Raw genomic sequence first — 15442 nt, 5'->3', positions numbered from 1 at the left:
TTCCCAGCCTGTCGGCCGGTGACGGCCAAACCGGAAGTGGCCGCCGGCGAGTCCAGCTGCATCGGAGAGACACAGCAAGGGCACTGTTCAGCTGCAGGGGGCTGAGGGGAGCCCCGGGTGAGTACAAGTCATTTTTTTAGGGGACACTTAAGTATTCCTTTAAGTTCATGTAAATTTGGCTGCTTGGTCACACCCATTTTCCGTCTACAGTGCCCAAAAGTGCCCCTTAGGACCAACGTACCTGCTTCCTCTCCAACATACCGCAATGTTTTAAGCTTGGAAACTGCTCCTCCAATGAGAGAACTACCAATAAAGGAGCACTGTAAGGGTGTGTATTGTCCCCATTCCTATTCTCCCTGTACACCTACAACTGCTCCTCATCCACTGACTCCATTGATGGACAACTGTACCAAGTGATATGGAGGCTGCCATATTTATTTCCTTTTAACCCCCTGGTGGTAATCCCAAGCTCAGCTCGGGCTGGCTGAAATTGCTGCTCCTATTGATTTCCTGGGTCCCGTGCGCAAACAGCTTTGGCCGCTGGGATCTCCTTTACCTCACTCTTGTTTCAGGACGGCGGTGTGACGTGATGAGGGGAGGCACAAGTGGACCTGAATAGGGCAGAAGGAAAACAGAGAAATGCTCCCTTTATGTTTATAGAGATTTAAGCCTGCCTAATTCCCCATCTGGACCTCTCGATCTGCTGTACAGGACAGAAGAAAACAAAGAAATGCAACCTGCTTGTATTTTGAGAGTTTAGCCTGTCTGCCCCCCCCCCCCCCCCCCCCCCCCCCATCTGGACCTGATCTTAGGCACAGCACAGAAGCTAAACAGAGAGAAATGCAGCCTGCATGCATGTCAAGAGTTTAGCCTGTCTAATTTCTCCCCATTTGTCACTAATAATAAGTTGTAATTTGATCTTTCCCGTGTCACCTAACTGCCATGGCAGAGAATTTTGTGTTCCAGTCTTTTACTTATACGCAGGATGTCTCCCAGGCCTTTATTCTGATATATTTTGGTGAGTTAAGACTTGAAGGAGTTATCAGGGGAAACAAGTCCAAATGAGCTTTACTCACCTGGGGCTATCTCCAGCCCCTTGCAGCCGACTGTCCCGCTCTCGCCGCTCGGTATTCAGGCCGACCACGGGGTCGGCCTTACTGTGGCTGCGCGAATTGTCGCTGTCAATCGTGGGCCGTGGCGAACTGTGCATGCGTGGCCCACGTGGCCATGATTGACAGTGGCGATTCGCGCAGCCGCAGTAAGGCCGACCCCGCGGTTGGCCTGAATACCGAGCGGCGAGAGCAGGACAGCGTGGGACAGTATGCTGCAAGGAGCTGAAGAAAGCCCCAGGTGAGTAAAGCTCATTTGGACTTTTTTTTTCCCTGAAAACTCCTTTAAAGGAGTTATCAGGGAAAATTAGTAAAATGAGGTTTACTCACCTGGGGCTTTCTCCAGCCCCTTGCAGCATACTGTCCCACGCCGACCCCTCTGCTCCCCGCCGCTGTCCCGCTTTCGCCGCTCGGCATTCAGGCCGACCACAGTACTGTGCAGTGCGCTGCGGACCACGTGGCGATGATTGACAGCGGCAGCTTGTGCAGTAAGGCCGACCCCGCGGTCGGCCTCTGTACTGTGCAGTGAGACCGGGACATCGGCAGGGAGCAGAGCGGTTGGCGTGGGACAGTATGCTGCAAGGGGCTGGAGAAAGCCCCAGGTGAGTAAACCTCATTTTACTAATTGTCCCTGATAACTCCTTTAAGAATTGGAGGCCTAAAATTCTTCAAAAAAAATGTCCCGCTTTTAGAACCGTAAATCCAGACCAAAATGTACCGCCAAGGAGGTTAAGCAACACCAGCTGCCTGGCTAACCTGCTGATCCTCTGCCTCTAATACTTTTAGCCATAGACCCTGAACAACCATTTGCAGGTCAGGTATTTCTGACATTATTGTCAGATCTGGCAAAATTAGCTGCATGCTTGTTTCTGGTGTAATTCAGACACTACTGTAGCCAAATAGATCAGCAGGGTTGCCAGGCAACTGGTATAGTTTAAAAGGAAATAAATATGGCAGCCTCCATATTCTGCTCACTACAGTTATCCTTTAAGGCCATAAAATCTGCAGATGACACAACTATCATCGGCAGTGAAGATGAGCATGCTAAGATTGGGAGAATCTGCCACTTGTACAAAGACAATAAGCTTGTCATCAAGTTGGCACAGATTGTTGAACTGATTGTGGACCAGTCCCCATTGATGAGACTGCAATCTCCAGTGTACCATGTTATGTTCCTTGGCACTACCATCACGAATAACCTAAGATGGGGGCACAACACCACCAACATTTAGAACAAAGCTCAGCTGAAGTTATTCTTCCAGCGCCTACTGAAAAAAATTGGTATTTTAACCAGGTTTTACATTGCTACCATTGAATCCATCCTCTGCTCTTCTGTCATCGTCTGGTATGCAGGGGAATCGCTAGTGACGAGTACAAACTTCAAAGAGTGGTTAGTGCTGCGGAAAAGATCATCAGTACTCCACTGCCACCACTAGATCTCCTTCATACTGCTAGAATGAAGATGAGGGCCACCAGGATCTCACATGACCTCTCCCACCCAGGCAGTTGCCTCCTGGAGCTCCTCCCATCGGGCTGTCGTTACAAAAAACTATCCCCGACTTCCGAGGCCAAATGTTCCCCCAAAAAATAGATACCTGCATAACTTTGGAGGGCGCGGACTGCGCCCTCCGTGCTGTTCCGCCGGGTCCCCGCCGCTCATAGCCCCCCGAATGGCTCACAACCCCACGGCCAGGGTCGGGCTCTCCTGCCTGCATAAAGATGGCCGTGGCTGCCCAGCTCTAGGGCCAACCCCCCGGTCCACGCTACAGAAAACAGCCTGTTGCGTGGATTGGGGGGTTGGCCCTAGAGCTGCGCAGCCGCACTAGCGGCTATGCAGAGTGCACGGCCAGCGCCGGCTGCCATCTTTATGCAGGCAGGAGAGCCCGACCCTGGCCGTGGGGTCGTGAGCTGTTCGGGGGGGGGGGGCTATGAGCGGCGGGGACCTGGTGGAACGGCACAGAGGGCGCGGACGGTGTCCTCCAAAGTTATGCTGGTATCTAACTTTTGGGGGGGGGGGACATTTGGCCTCGGAAGTCCTTTAAGAACCTCCAGGTGCAGGAGCACCTTCTTTCCCCAAGCAGCCCCCCTGGTGGATCTGCCCTCCTGCAGCACTCTAGCCCCTTGGACAGCCGCATACCCCAGCTACCCAGCCAAACTTCCAATCACCCAAGCTGGATTCAGAGTTCTTAATACCCCTATGCTTCAGTGGTATGTTACTTGTAATGTTTCTGCTAAAATGTATACCTCTCATGGTTTGTAAATGCTATATTTTTCTGTCATATGTACTACTGTCATTGCCATGTGTACCATAAACGAATCCGGTTATGTCTAGCAGCTTACTTGGCAAATAAAGATAATTTTGAAGGGAGTTTGCAGCCAGGCGGCTGAACTGCTCGACAAATGAGCTAATTGTCAAAGGGAGGGGGGAGAATTACATCATAAACAGAGTGGTTTTATCTTATCTGACCTAGGAAGTTGCATGGCAGATAAGCTTTTTTACTGTATCTTCAGAGAGCTCTCAGGGTTCCACATGGGTTTACTGAGATTTGATTGCAATGCAATTTTAATGTGATTTTGCAAAGTCTTGCATCAAACAAAAGTAGTAGGACATTACACTTATGCTGGGCATACACTGCTCAATTTCGCCGCTCGATTCTCCCGCTCTATCGTTTCTCCGCTCGATTCCGCGGGCGATTCTCTTATCTTCCGCTTGTTTTTCTTATCTTTTTGCATTGTCCTTAATGCGGAATCGAGTGGCGAAACGATCGGGCGGGAGATCGAACGTGTTGGAAATTATCTATCAAGCCATCTTAATGCCTCTGAATCGAGCCATGTATTCCCAGCATAAGACTATGGTAGGAATAGATTGTAAGCTTCTCTGTACTGGGCATATACAAGTAGGCTCTGCACATGCCTAGTAGAATGAAGCGCTTGTGCACGGATGGGCATATAAGGAGCTTATTTGCACATGCCAAGTACGGAGAAGCTTGTACATAGACAGGAGTGCGGCCATAATCAACAGTTTTTTTGAGTATGTTTAGAGGGGCCCAGCTTTAAACCACAGGGCTAACAGAGAGTAACCCTTTGGATTAGTCAGAGGCTACCTACTACTGATAAAAGTACCTAATTTCTAACTTTAATTTTGCTCCAGGTATGCTTTAAAGTGTACCTGTAGGGGTAAAAAGTGTCCAAAATGGGTACTCACCATCAACAAGCCCTTGGAGACGGCTTGTGTATGCGCAGTATCATTGACCAAATTGGGATCGTCTTTTTCTGACAAGGCACAAGCAGGTCCATGATACTGCGCATATGCAAGCTATCTGCACCTGCACAGTAGCATGGACCTGATTGCACTCGACTTTTTCTGCCAAAGCCCAAGTGGGTCCTTGCCATTGTACAGACGCAGTGTGACCAACAGCTTTTGGAGGACACAGTGTTGGAACAGTAAAGTGGAGACAGAAGGGGAAGCCTCTGGAGGATTATTCTCTTGAGGTAAGTATCTTTAACCACTTCCCCTCGCCCAGGACGAGTAACTATGTCCCTGCAAAATGCCATAACTATGTGCAGGGATGTAGTTGCTATGTCCCTCCCCGCCACACATTCCCGCTGCCCCCCCCCCCCCCCCACGCTCATTACGCCGCTGATCTTTAGCACCTAGATCAATGAATGGGAACACCGGCCCATTTATTGATCTAAGTCCCCGTGTGAAAGACCGCAGCTGTCTATGAGACAGCACCGCCGTTTACAAACACCGTCCACACAGTGCTTACGTAGTAATACGTGTCTGCTGCGAGAACATCTTGTGGCCAAACAGTAAAATTACATCTACATTTTTCTTTTCAACAAAGGACCTATTTTTACCTTCTTTTTACATTTTAAATTAACCCCTGACCTCCCACACTCCTCAATAGTTACCAATTTAAAAAACAAAACGATAAATAGTTACCTTAGGGAATTAACTTTTTAATATGTATGTAAAGAGGGTATATTACTTTATAAATTATGGGTTTGTAATTGGGGATGGAAGAAAAACTGAAAAAAATGCACCTTTATTTCCAAATAAAATATTGGTGCCATACATTGTGCTATGGAAAATTTTTAAACGTTGCAATAACCTGAGACAAATGGGCAATGTATTATTTTAAAACTGTAATGGCTGAAAAATAATGAATTTTTTCCATTTTTTCTTCTTCTTATTTTTCCTGTTTAAACACTTTTAGAATAAAATAATTCTTAGTAAATAGTACCACCCAAAAAAAAGCCTAATTGATGGCAAAAAAAAAAAGATATAGATTGTTTCGTTGTGATAAGTAGTAATAAAGTTATAGGCGAATAAATGGAAGGAGCACTGACATGTGAAAATTGCTCTGTTTTTTTTAAAGAGAACCCGAGGCGGGGTTCTGGGAATAAAATCTCCATACAGAGGCTGGATCTGTCTATAGAGCCCAGCCTCTGTTGCTATATAGATCGCCCCCTACACTCTACAATACCCCATAAATTACAGCCGTGCTATGTTTACCTCGCTCCTGTCACTCTCTCCGCTCCCCCCCCCCCCCGCCTCCTGCATCGCTCCGGTCCCGCCTGCGTCCTTTCCCTCCAATCAGCGGCGAGGGAAGGGACGTGGGCGGGGACCGGAGCGATGCAGGAGGCGGGGGAGCGGCGAGACTGACAGGAGAGAGGAAAACACAGCGCGCTCTGACAAGCTGCGTGTCAGCAGCGCGGCTGTGTTTAGGGGGGTATTGCAGAGCGCAGAGGGGGCTTAGGGGCGAACTATATAGCAACAGAGGCTGGGCTCTGTAGGCAGACCCAGCCTCTGTATGGGGATTTTATTCTCAGAACCCCGCCTCGGGTTCTCTTTACGGGGAAAACCCCTTCGAGGGGAAAAATTTGTAAAACAAGAACAATACAGTGCATTTAAAGGACATTTTAACTGAATTATAGATTGTCTAGTTACTTACCTGGGGCTTCTTCTAGCCCTCCAGTTTTCCTGATCCCTTGCTGCCGCGCTGCTCAGTTTCCCCCGGTGTCACCCTCTGAACGCTGGATACATGACCCTGTGCCTCCTCCAACACACTCGCATAGCCGGGAGCACTCTGTGCTTACACAGGAAGCAAAAATTGTTGCGCATGCACAGATCGCTCCCAGACACAGGAGTGCGATAGAGGAGGCATGCAGCTGCTGGCCACTGACTTGCGAGGTGTACAGCTTACAGATGGGGACAAAGGAGATACAGAGGAGCGCAGGATCAAGGTGAGGAAGCAGCAGGACTTCAGGGGACTGGAAGAAGCCCCAAGTAATTAACTGGCCAATTTTTTTTTTTTGTTGTGTTGGATCCTCTTAAAATATCATATAAAAACTATGTAAAACAAAAATATTATACTACATTCTGGGCATAAAAACAACTTTGTACGGCTGAAACGTACCTCCAGTCGTTGTTAAAGTATAACTGTTGGGCATAAAATAAAAAATCAATTCTTTATTTTTATCTGGTAAACCAGTAATACGGATGCTAACCAGGCAATCCAAAAGTTAAAATCCCTATTACTTTTCTTGTTGATAAATGATCATTCCCCAGTTTACCGACTCTTATTTGGTACACACAAAATTTGGTGCACAAAAAGGAAGTTGCAGGACATGCTTGGTTGTTCTATTTTGCTTCTCTACTTCCCCTCTCTGTTCCTCTCTGATTGCCCAATATTTCTCATGCTGAGACAATCCACTTTCTATAGTGAAGGGTGGACAAATCAGGCAGAGGAGAGTAAAGTAGGAAATTACTTGAGGACTGGCTTCAAAATAGCCACAGTTAAAATGGGAGATGCTAAGAAGGAATTTTTTTTACTGTAGAAAAATCTTAACCAAAATCAAAACGTGGACAGTGCATCTACTTTTATGTTTTTTTTCCTGAGATTATAGTATGGCTGACAGCTCCTCTGTGACTGTCGGTATACACTTACATTAAATCAACTTCAGATTCCACTTTACACTTCTCTCTGTGTACCCCCCAAAATTGGTTTTGAGTCACGCTCTCAACAAGAGCTTACAAGGATATGTTGTAGCTTTGCACCGTGCACTGCACTGTCCGGATGCTCTATGCAGCGCGCCACCATGACGTGAAGCATGAGGTCCAGGCCAGTGTAGCAGGGTCAGCCAATCATATTAAACCGGATGGGCGTGGCTTTATACCTGGCGCCGGAGGAAACAATAAACCTCCTGCTAGCCTATCGTAGCTGACTGCCTTTTCATTGATTGCTTGAGCGGCCAATCCTAGGAATACCTCCGTTATAAGGGTTGGTTCAGCCGTGCGCCGCGCTAGCTCTACTCAAGATGGCGGCAGTGTCTTCGGCGGCAGCGCTGCGTGGGGCAGACTACGAGAACGGGCTGCGCGGAGTCTCCGGTTCGGCCAGCGGAGGCCCAGATCCCGGGGAGGATGATCCTATGGGTCGCGGAGGGCTGGAGCTGGATTTGGAGCTGCTGAGTCCAGGCAGAAGAATACGGCGGCTAGGGGGCAGAGTGGCCGCGGGGAGGAGAGCAGGAGGACGGGGCAGCACGGGAAGCGGAGGAGCTGGAGGCTTGGAGGAGCTGGAGGAAGAAGAGCTGGAGGAGGAAGAGCCCGGGGAGCTCAGCGGGGATCCAGCCATCGAGGATCCGGTGAGGGCGCAGATATGGTGGGGGAGGGGGCATCTGCTGCAGTGAGGCTGTCTCTAGAGACCTCTGGGCCTACCAGCCTATCCATCATCTCCATGATTCTGCAGTAGCGAAGGGTACACAGCATGCCTTTTCTTCCACAGCGTATCAGTTCGATGGAAAATTGCATTTATTTGCAATATGTAGATAGGATTGCACTGCCTGTATAAATATTAAGACTTTAAAGCAACAACAATTACAATCCAGGCAGTATTTAGTGCTAGGCCTGTGTCTGTGTGATAGTACTCTGCCCTGCTCCTCTGGGACTGGGAGCTGTTTTTATAGCTGCACGAATATTTCTGCAGTGAGTGGACAGCATAATTGAAACGTGGAGAGAATTATTGCTCATGTTCGAATATTAGGAGGTGAATAATGCTGACTATTGGTAGTTTTTACCAATGTTTCATTACTTTACCTAAAATTCCTCTCATGTTGACTCTCCCTCTGTCTACTCCTTATGGTAATCTTCCGTTATCAAAGCCTAACACTTACCTACCCCTATCCTCTCCTAAGACTAATCTCCCCCCTGCTACACACTTATGCTGGCCATGCACTAGTTGATTTCTATGCACAGCAGATTCAATCACTGATCGAATCTGCTTGAAATCAGAACACAAATGTGCCTTGATTGACTACCAGAATCGGGCAGGGCAAAAAAAATTTGCTTGATCAGTGCGGTCTGGAGTGCATTGCTAGCGGCGCTGAATTTTATGGCAACGCAGACTAATGGCAGTGCTTTCACCTGCCCTTCTGGTGTGTGTCGTCCTGGGTAAGGTGATTTAACTTCATGTGGCAAGTCTCCTCTTCCCTTTGTTCTCTTCTAGTCTGTCATGTGACACAAGCAAAAGTTCAAGACATTTAAGCAGGCCATACACAGGCTCGATTCGCGGCCGTTTCGACAGCAGATTCGATCCTGGGATCGAATCTGCTGCCAATCGTTCGCGGTAAACGCAACCACCGATCCGATTTCCTCCCGAAATCGGATCGGTCCATCGATCGCGCCGTGCGGGAAATTACCCTCGATCGCCCGCGGGTAAAGTGCGCGTTGCTAGCGGCATCCGATCAAGTATACATTACCTGAGGCTGGCTCCCGGGCGTCTTCTCCGCGCTGCACGGCTCTGTTCCGGCTCCATCCATCCCGGCGCTTCCTGTCACTGCAGTGACCAGGAAGTTCAAATAGAGGGCGCTTTATTTGAACTTCCTGGTCACGGAGTAACACAGGAAGCGCCGGGATGGAGCCGGAACAGAGCCGTGCAATGCGGAGAAGATGCCCGGGAGCCAGCATCAGGTAATGTATACGGGGGGGGGGGGGGCAGGCGGCAGGAGCGGCTCAGCAGATGGTGAATCGGTTTCAGGCTGAAATCGATTCACAATCTGTTTGCAGTAAAGGCAGCCATACGATCCCTCTCTGATCAGATTCGATCAGATAGGGATCTGTCAGCTGGTCGATCTAATGGCACATCGACCAGTGTATGGCCACCTTTACATTGCACTTTTTGGCCTAGCGGGATTTAAAGTTTGAACTCGAGGTTCATCAGCATACATGCCAGAGCTCTAGTGTTTGAACTGTAGCTTGTCAGATTAGTGTTCTCCCTATAAATGTTTTCCAGCTGGTTGGCATGAAAAAGTAGCTGGATGGGGTGCGACAGAGAAATGCAGGGTTGTCGCTTCTCTGCGCAACTCTGTTTATAGCATAGGAGAAGGACTAGGAGATGAGGCGATGACAGCCGGGTGCCCCCCCAAAATTACCTGGGTGGAGCACCCTGCGAAAAGGGCCTGTGGAGAACACTTGATAATAAAAGTATGTATGTATGCACACACTCTGTGTGTGTGTGTGTCTCCTGTCAATCAGCTTGTTTACGGCGGGACTTAGGAACTGAAGATTTGCAAACAAAAAGTTTCACTTACCTGGGGCTTCTGCCAGCCCCCTACAGCTTACCTTTGCCCACGAAGTTACCATATGATCCTCCGTTCCCACACCTAGGCTCACTTTCACTTCACACAGTGGAATCCAACTTCTAAGACGTCCACTGCACCTGCACAGCCCTGGCCACACGTATCCTAATGTGTTGCTGTGGCCAGGAGCGTTCTGCGCAGTACTGGAAACCATTTTGCCTGTGCAGTACACTTCCGTCCCCGGGAGCATGAACGAGGATGCGTGTGGCCAGGGCCGCACAAGCACAGTGGACACCCACTGTGTGAAGTGAGCTGCGGTGTAGGAATGGAGGATCGTTTGCGAACTTTGCAGACACCGGTCGGCTGCAGGGGGCTGGAAGAAGCCTCAGGTAAGTGAAACTTTTTTGCAAATCTTCAGTTCCATTTTAAATGTTAATTGGCGAACAGGAACATGTATTCCCTGAGCCAATTAAACTAACTGCGAATGAATGAACATGACTCCAATCAGGAGTCATGTTCATTCATGAAAATGAAAGTAAAAGTTGCTCATAAAGTAATCGAAAACTTGTTTGTTTAGCTCGCTTCAGTTTTACTTTAACATTCTTTATTCTACACAGCCAGAAGATCATGGGAAAAATCATTGCTCTTGCAACCCAAAAGGGGCTGTTTTTTGTTTAAAATCTTCTCTTGCTCCTCAACTCAGCTATGTGAAAAGCAGTGTGTAGTGGGTATAAATCCTCAGGCTAATTTTGTATTCCCCACAGTAATAGGATACCACTATTCCTTTAAAGAACAAGTTGCTTGGAAGAGTAAGCTGTTTACTAACATATAGCTTTTTGCATCTCATTGACTTGATTGACTGATTACTCTCTTGTATGAGCTGTCCCTTATAAATACATAAAAGTTTTACATGGTCACAATTGGATTTCTTATTTGGATTGCATTAACAAGAGTTCTTCAGGGTAACTGTGGGAACATTTCATTTACTGGCAGTACTAGGAGTCCTGAAGGAGATCTCAGTTGGTTAGAAAATCAACAGGAAGTGAGAACAGATGCTCAGTGGAGGAAATGCTGTAACTCACATGCTTCTGCTGTGGCAGTTAGACTTAAACACTCTGATTCCATTACGGTTTGCATTTCCAGGCCAGACCGTTCCTGTTCTTATGTCATCACATTTAGTTTTTCCCATAGAAGTATATGGCTCACTATGAGCACAAGCACGGGACCCCTATGACTTGGTAGTAGTATGTAGTGCCTATTTCTGCATTTTAAGACAAGTGGGGATCTCCTTAAAACACAACTACAGTATGGTCATTGAAATGTGTTTTGTTCTTTTATAGTGTACTTTAGTCGAACTATTTTCCAAATAAGTGAGGTCTATAGCTAGGCACACAATCTGGATTATACTCAGCAGAGGTGGCAGTGAAGGGCCATCTGAGGCTGAGAATCTAGCAAGTGTACAGGAGCACACGTCACCTGGAGATCCAGCATGCCAGTGTTAAGTGACACTGTTCCCTGAATGACCTCAAGCACATTATTCTCTTCACCCTGCCAATTGGAAGCTGTTTCTTAGTGCGCCATATGTCCTCCCTCCAAAGCATCAGAATGTTTTGAAAGCCTCTGGGCTAGCAACCAGTTGATCCCTTAGACCGTTTGGGGGCTACTGCTGTATCGAGTGTACAAGGCCCAAATAGTACTGAGCACCCAGGATACATTTTTTTTTTACAGTTCACTTCTCCATAATGGGGTTACATAGTGCAGTGAGGCCATCACCATTGCTTACCTACAAGGGGCTGAGCCTTTTGGGTACAGTAGTGTTTGAATTGCACACTTGAAACACGCATGCAGCAGTGTGGTCAGACGTCACAAACCTGTTGGGCATACTTAAAAACAAGGAACACCAAGAGCCCCAATAGTGTAATATGTACTGGTAAATGGTTACTAGATAGAGTAAATATTAATACTCACAAACTAGAGTTACCATTAGGCAACCACTGTAAAGGCAGGTGGGGAGATTTTCCTGACCCCACTCAGGAATAAGTCGCTCTCTGTAGATGAGAAAAAGGGGGTTCAACCCTCCACCCAGGGTGGACTCAATATTATGCAGAACAGAGGCGCCAACAGGATAAAAGGAAGCTAAATGAGCTTAAAAAACAAATTCTTGGTAGATAGACGAGGTAGTGGTGGACTTACCTCCTCCAAGTAGACACACGACAACTGTAGTAAAGACAATATAGACAGTCAATATATTTTGTATATTCAATATATTTTATGAACTCCAAATATGCAACGCGTTTCGCAGGTTTGATCCTGCTTCATCGGGCATGAACGGAGCAATAGCATATGTGGTCAGTAGAAGAGCCAGGATCCTCTGTGTTGGGCATACTTGTTTTGGGTTAGTGGCTAAAAGTATTGGGTACATCGGATCAGCAGGTCAGCCAGGCAAATGGAATAGTTTAAAAGGAAAAAATAAAGGCAGCCTTCACATTCCTCACTACAGGATTCCCCAAAAGCCTGGACATTGTGAACTTGAAAAATCCCATTCTACTGTACTGAATGTGACCCACTGTTTACCAGCGTGCAGCGCATTTGGGGTTTGGTGTGAATCACATTGCTCTAGTAGGAATGGAGCACTGCTATTTACAAACTACAGTAGTATCTCGTTGTAGTAAACTCTGATATATTCTGGATATAATACAGTCGTCAGGTCCCAGCAAGTGCGTCTGTATAAATATAAAATGTATGACCAGTTCTGATCTAGTAATCTTCTGATAAACTACTTTTCCTTGTCCCTTGGAATTTACTATAAAGGGATTCTACTGTTACATTTAGTATTTCCATGCACTACCAAAACTAAATTGCTTGTAGAAAGAATGACACCTTACTGTTTCTGTTCTAAATCAAGGTCATCAATTCCAGAGTTTATATTAAAGGACAGCCATAGCGAAACATTTTTAAATGTTGGTACACGTCAGTGTTCTCCCCAGATTTTTTTTCCAACCGGGTGGCATGAAAAAGTAGCCGGGTTGTATGAAAAAGTAGCCGGGTGGGGCAATATGAGATAATGCAGGGCACGTGCTTCTGAGCGCAACTTTGCTTACAGCATAGGAGGAGGTGAGCCAATGACAGCCGGGTGCTCATCAAAATTAGCCGGGTGCTTCACCCGGCTAAAAGAGCCTGGGGAGAATACCGACACTAGTGAGCAATACATTTCTCCCTGATTAAAATTTAACTCCATCTCATTTGCCTGATACGTAAGAACAAACTTAAACAAGTACTGTATATACAACCCGATAACCGTTTTTGGTTAATGTCTTATGCAGGAGTTGGAAGCAATCAAAGCTCGTGTTCGAGAAATGGAAGAGGAGGCGGAGAAGTTAAAGGAAATGCAAAACGAGGTAGAGAAACAAATGAACATGAGTCCGCCACCTGGTAACGGTAAGCCTTGCTCTGCAGTGTGCGTTCTACCACATTATGCTTTTCTAATGGCTTTTCAGTCCCTGCCCCGTCCCTTCCCTCCAGTCAGCAGGGAGGGAAGGGGTGCAGGCGGGGACTGGAGTTCTGCAGGAGGTGGGGAGAGCAGCAGACTGACACTATAGAGATAAACACAGCCCGCTCTGACAAGCTGTTTGTCAGCAATGTGGCTGTTTGTCAGCAATGTGGCTGAGGGATTGCAGAGTGCAGGGGGACCTTAGGGGGGTTTGGGATAGCAGCAGAGGCTGGGCTGTATAGGCAGATCCAGCCTCTGTATGCAGATAATCTTCAAACCCACCTCGGGTTCTCTTTAATGTAAGCAGCTAGAGTTGGCCCAGTAGGCTGCCTGTCAAGTGACAGTCAGCCTATTGGGCCAATCAGAGTGAGGGGATCATGTCCTATAAAGCCACTGGACTTGCCGGGCTCTGGACTGGTTCAGTAGTGCTGTCATTTGGAAGGAGCGAGCATAAGTTGCCAGCACATGCTATGCTGCTATACCATGCGTAGCGTGCACACAACTTGCGCTGCTTACATTACGCCATGCAGCTTTAGCAGTACAGCTTAATAATCAACCCCCAAGAGCTTTATTTATGATACGATTGTTTTCAGTGCCTTCATATTTGCTGCATCTGTCGATATACCTATTCTGCTTTATTCTCCTATTTATCTCTAGCACTTGTTCTCTGGGGAAGGTCTACATTGGGCATGTCCAAAGTTCAACCCACGGGTCAAATGTTGCCCACCGAGCCTTTCAGGTGGCCCTCAAAGCTCTCCTGTGTTAAACATTGCATGTGGCTCATAGGCCTTTGCTGCGGCGCTGCATTCAGGGGCCAACTTGTCACCACTCTGCCTCCCCCTCCGCTCGTCTGTAGCCCCATAGTGATTACTATAGGACTACAAAAATGGCTGCCCGCGTCCGTATTTGCATACATTTTTTTTTCTCCAACTGCCTTTTTTTGTAGTCCCATTCTATAGCAATTACTATGGGACTTTGGAACTTTGCTACAGGAGTCCTGATTGAGAAGAAGCGGAAGGGAAGGCAGAACAGTGACTTGGAGAGGGAGGGGCAGCACACAGTGCCATTACTGTGCCAGCAGCAGCCACCGATTAGAAGCCACCACTGAGCCAAAGCAACCACCAATTAACAGCAGCCACTTATTAGCATCCACCACTATGCCAGGAGCTGTAGCAGCTACTAATTTGCAGCTGCCAATATGCCAGAAGTACTAGCAGCCACACATTTGCACCTGCCACTATGCCAGCAACAGTAATAGCCACTTACCAGTAACTGCCACTATGTCAGCAGTCTCTTGTTGCCCCTGCTATGCCAGCAGCAGTTTGCTTGCATATTGACGGGGATGTGCTAACTTCACACTGTATATGGTTTATTACCTGTGGAAATTGTTTGACAAAATGTAGTAGGCATAGTTTACTGAGGGGCAATTGGCAAAAATTGTTTCATTTTGCTAGGTCTGCCCCAAGCAACCTCAAGAACGGTGATACTGCCCTTTGCCTCAAAAGTTTGGACACCCCTGGTCTACATGGATGAACAGTTTTATTACAAGCACTATTTGTTCTTAACAAAGCTCTCAAGTTTAAAGTGTACCAGAGATGAGATAAACTAAGTTTTATACACACATGGGGCTTCCTCCAGCCCCATGCGCACGGATCGCTCCCACGCCGCCGTCCTCAGTCTTCTCCTTCTTCTGTACCGGGTTCCATAACTGTGGCCAGTGTGCGCAAGAGAAGTGCGCCCTCTACGTATCTCTCTGGCAGCACAAGTCTCTTGCGCACACTGGCTACGACTGGCCGATGTTACGGGGCCGGTACTGAAGAGGGAGAAGACTGAGGACGGCGGCGTGGGATTGATCCGTGTGCATGGGGTTGGAGGAAGCCCAGGTATGTATAAAACTTTTAGTTTATCTAATCTCTGGTTTCCTTTAAATGGGTTGATTTTTTTTTTTTTCCAAAAGATTTGATCACTCTGATGAAATCATTGATTAATATATTCACCTCAACCTTATTACGTTTTGCATGAACATTTATCAATCAGAATAAGTAGCAGTAGCATCTTTTCAAATCTATTGAGCAGCAAGTTGATTGGTTGCTGCCTAGTTGTGTAATGTTGCAGTAGAAAACTAGCAGCTTATTAGTGCAATCAACTGATCCTTGATAGCAGCAGAAAAACATACTGAATATATTAACTAGCTGCTACTTTGATGGTGCAATTCTTTGCTCTTACAGAACAATGTCAGCACTCAAGGACCACTGTAGTGTGA

The 15442-nt window shown here is 47.2% G+C and overlaps 1 protein-coding gene across 3 annotated transcripts in view; it reads left to right on the top strand.

Moving 5' to 3' along the window:
- LOC137522287 (polyadenylate-binding protein 2) overlaps positions 1-15442 on the top strand; it is a 45998-nt gene that overhangs the window by 18596 nt on the left and 11960 nt on the right. Inside the window, exons 1-2 of one of the 3 annotated variants that reach the window (XM_068242318.1) lie at positions 7313-7757; positions 13013-13127. In XM_068242318.1, coding sequence (XP_068098419.1) covers positions 7434-7757; positions 13013-13127 — 439 coding nt within the window. In that variant the 5' untranslated portion in view covers positions 7313-7433. Of the gene's footprint in view, positions 1-7312; positions 7758-13012; positions 13128-15442 lie in introns of those variants that run through there. The other 2 variants (XM_068242324.1, XM_068242331.1) reach the window with 2 other exon arrangements.

Source organism: Hyperolius riggenbachi, chromosome 1 (assembly GCF_040937935.1).
Source record: "Hyperolius riggenbachi isolate aHypRig1 chromosome 1, aHypRig1.pri, whole genome shotgun sequence".
Taxonomy (NCBI): Eukaryota; Metazoa; Chordata; class Amphibia; order Anura; family Hyperoliidae; genus Hyperolius; species Hyperolius riggenbachi.
The sequence above is the reverse complement of the archived record's forward strand: the minus strand, read 5'-3'. Positions and strand labels throughout refer to the sequence as shown.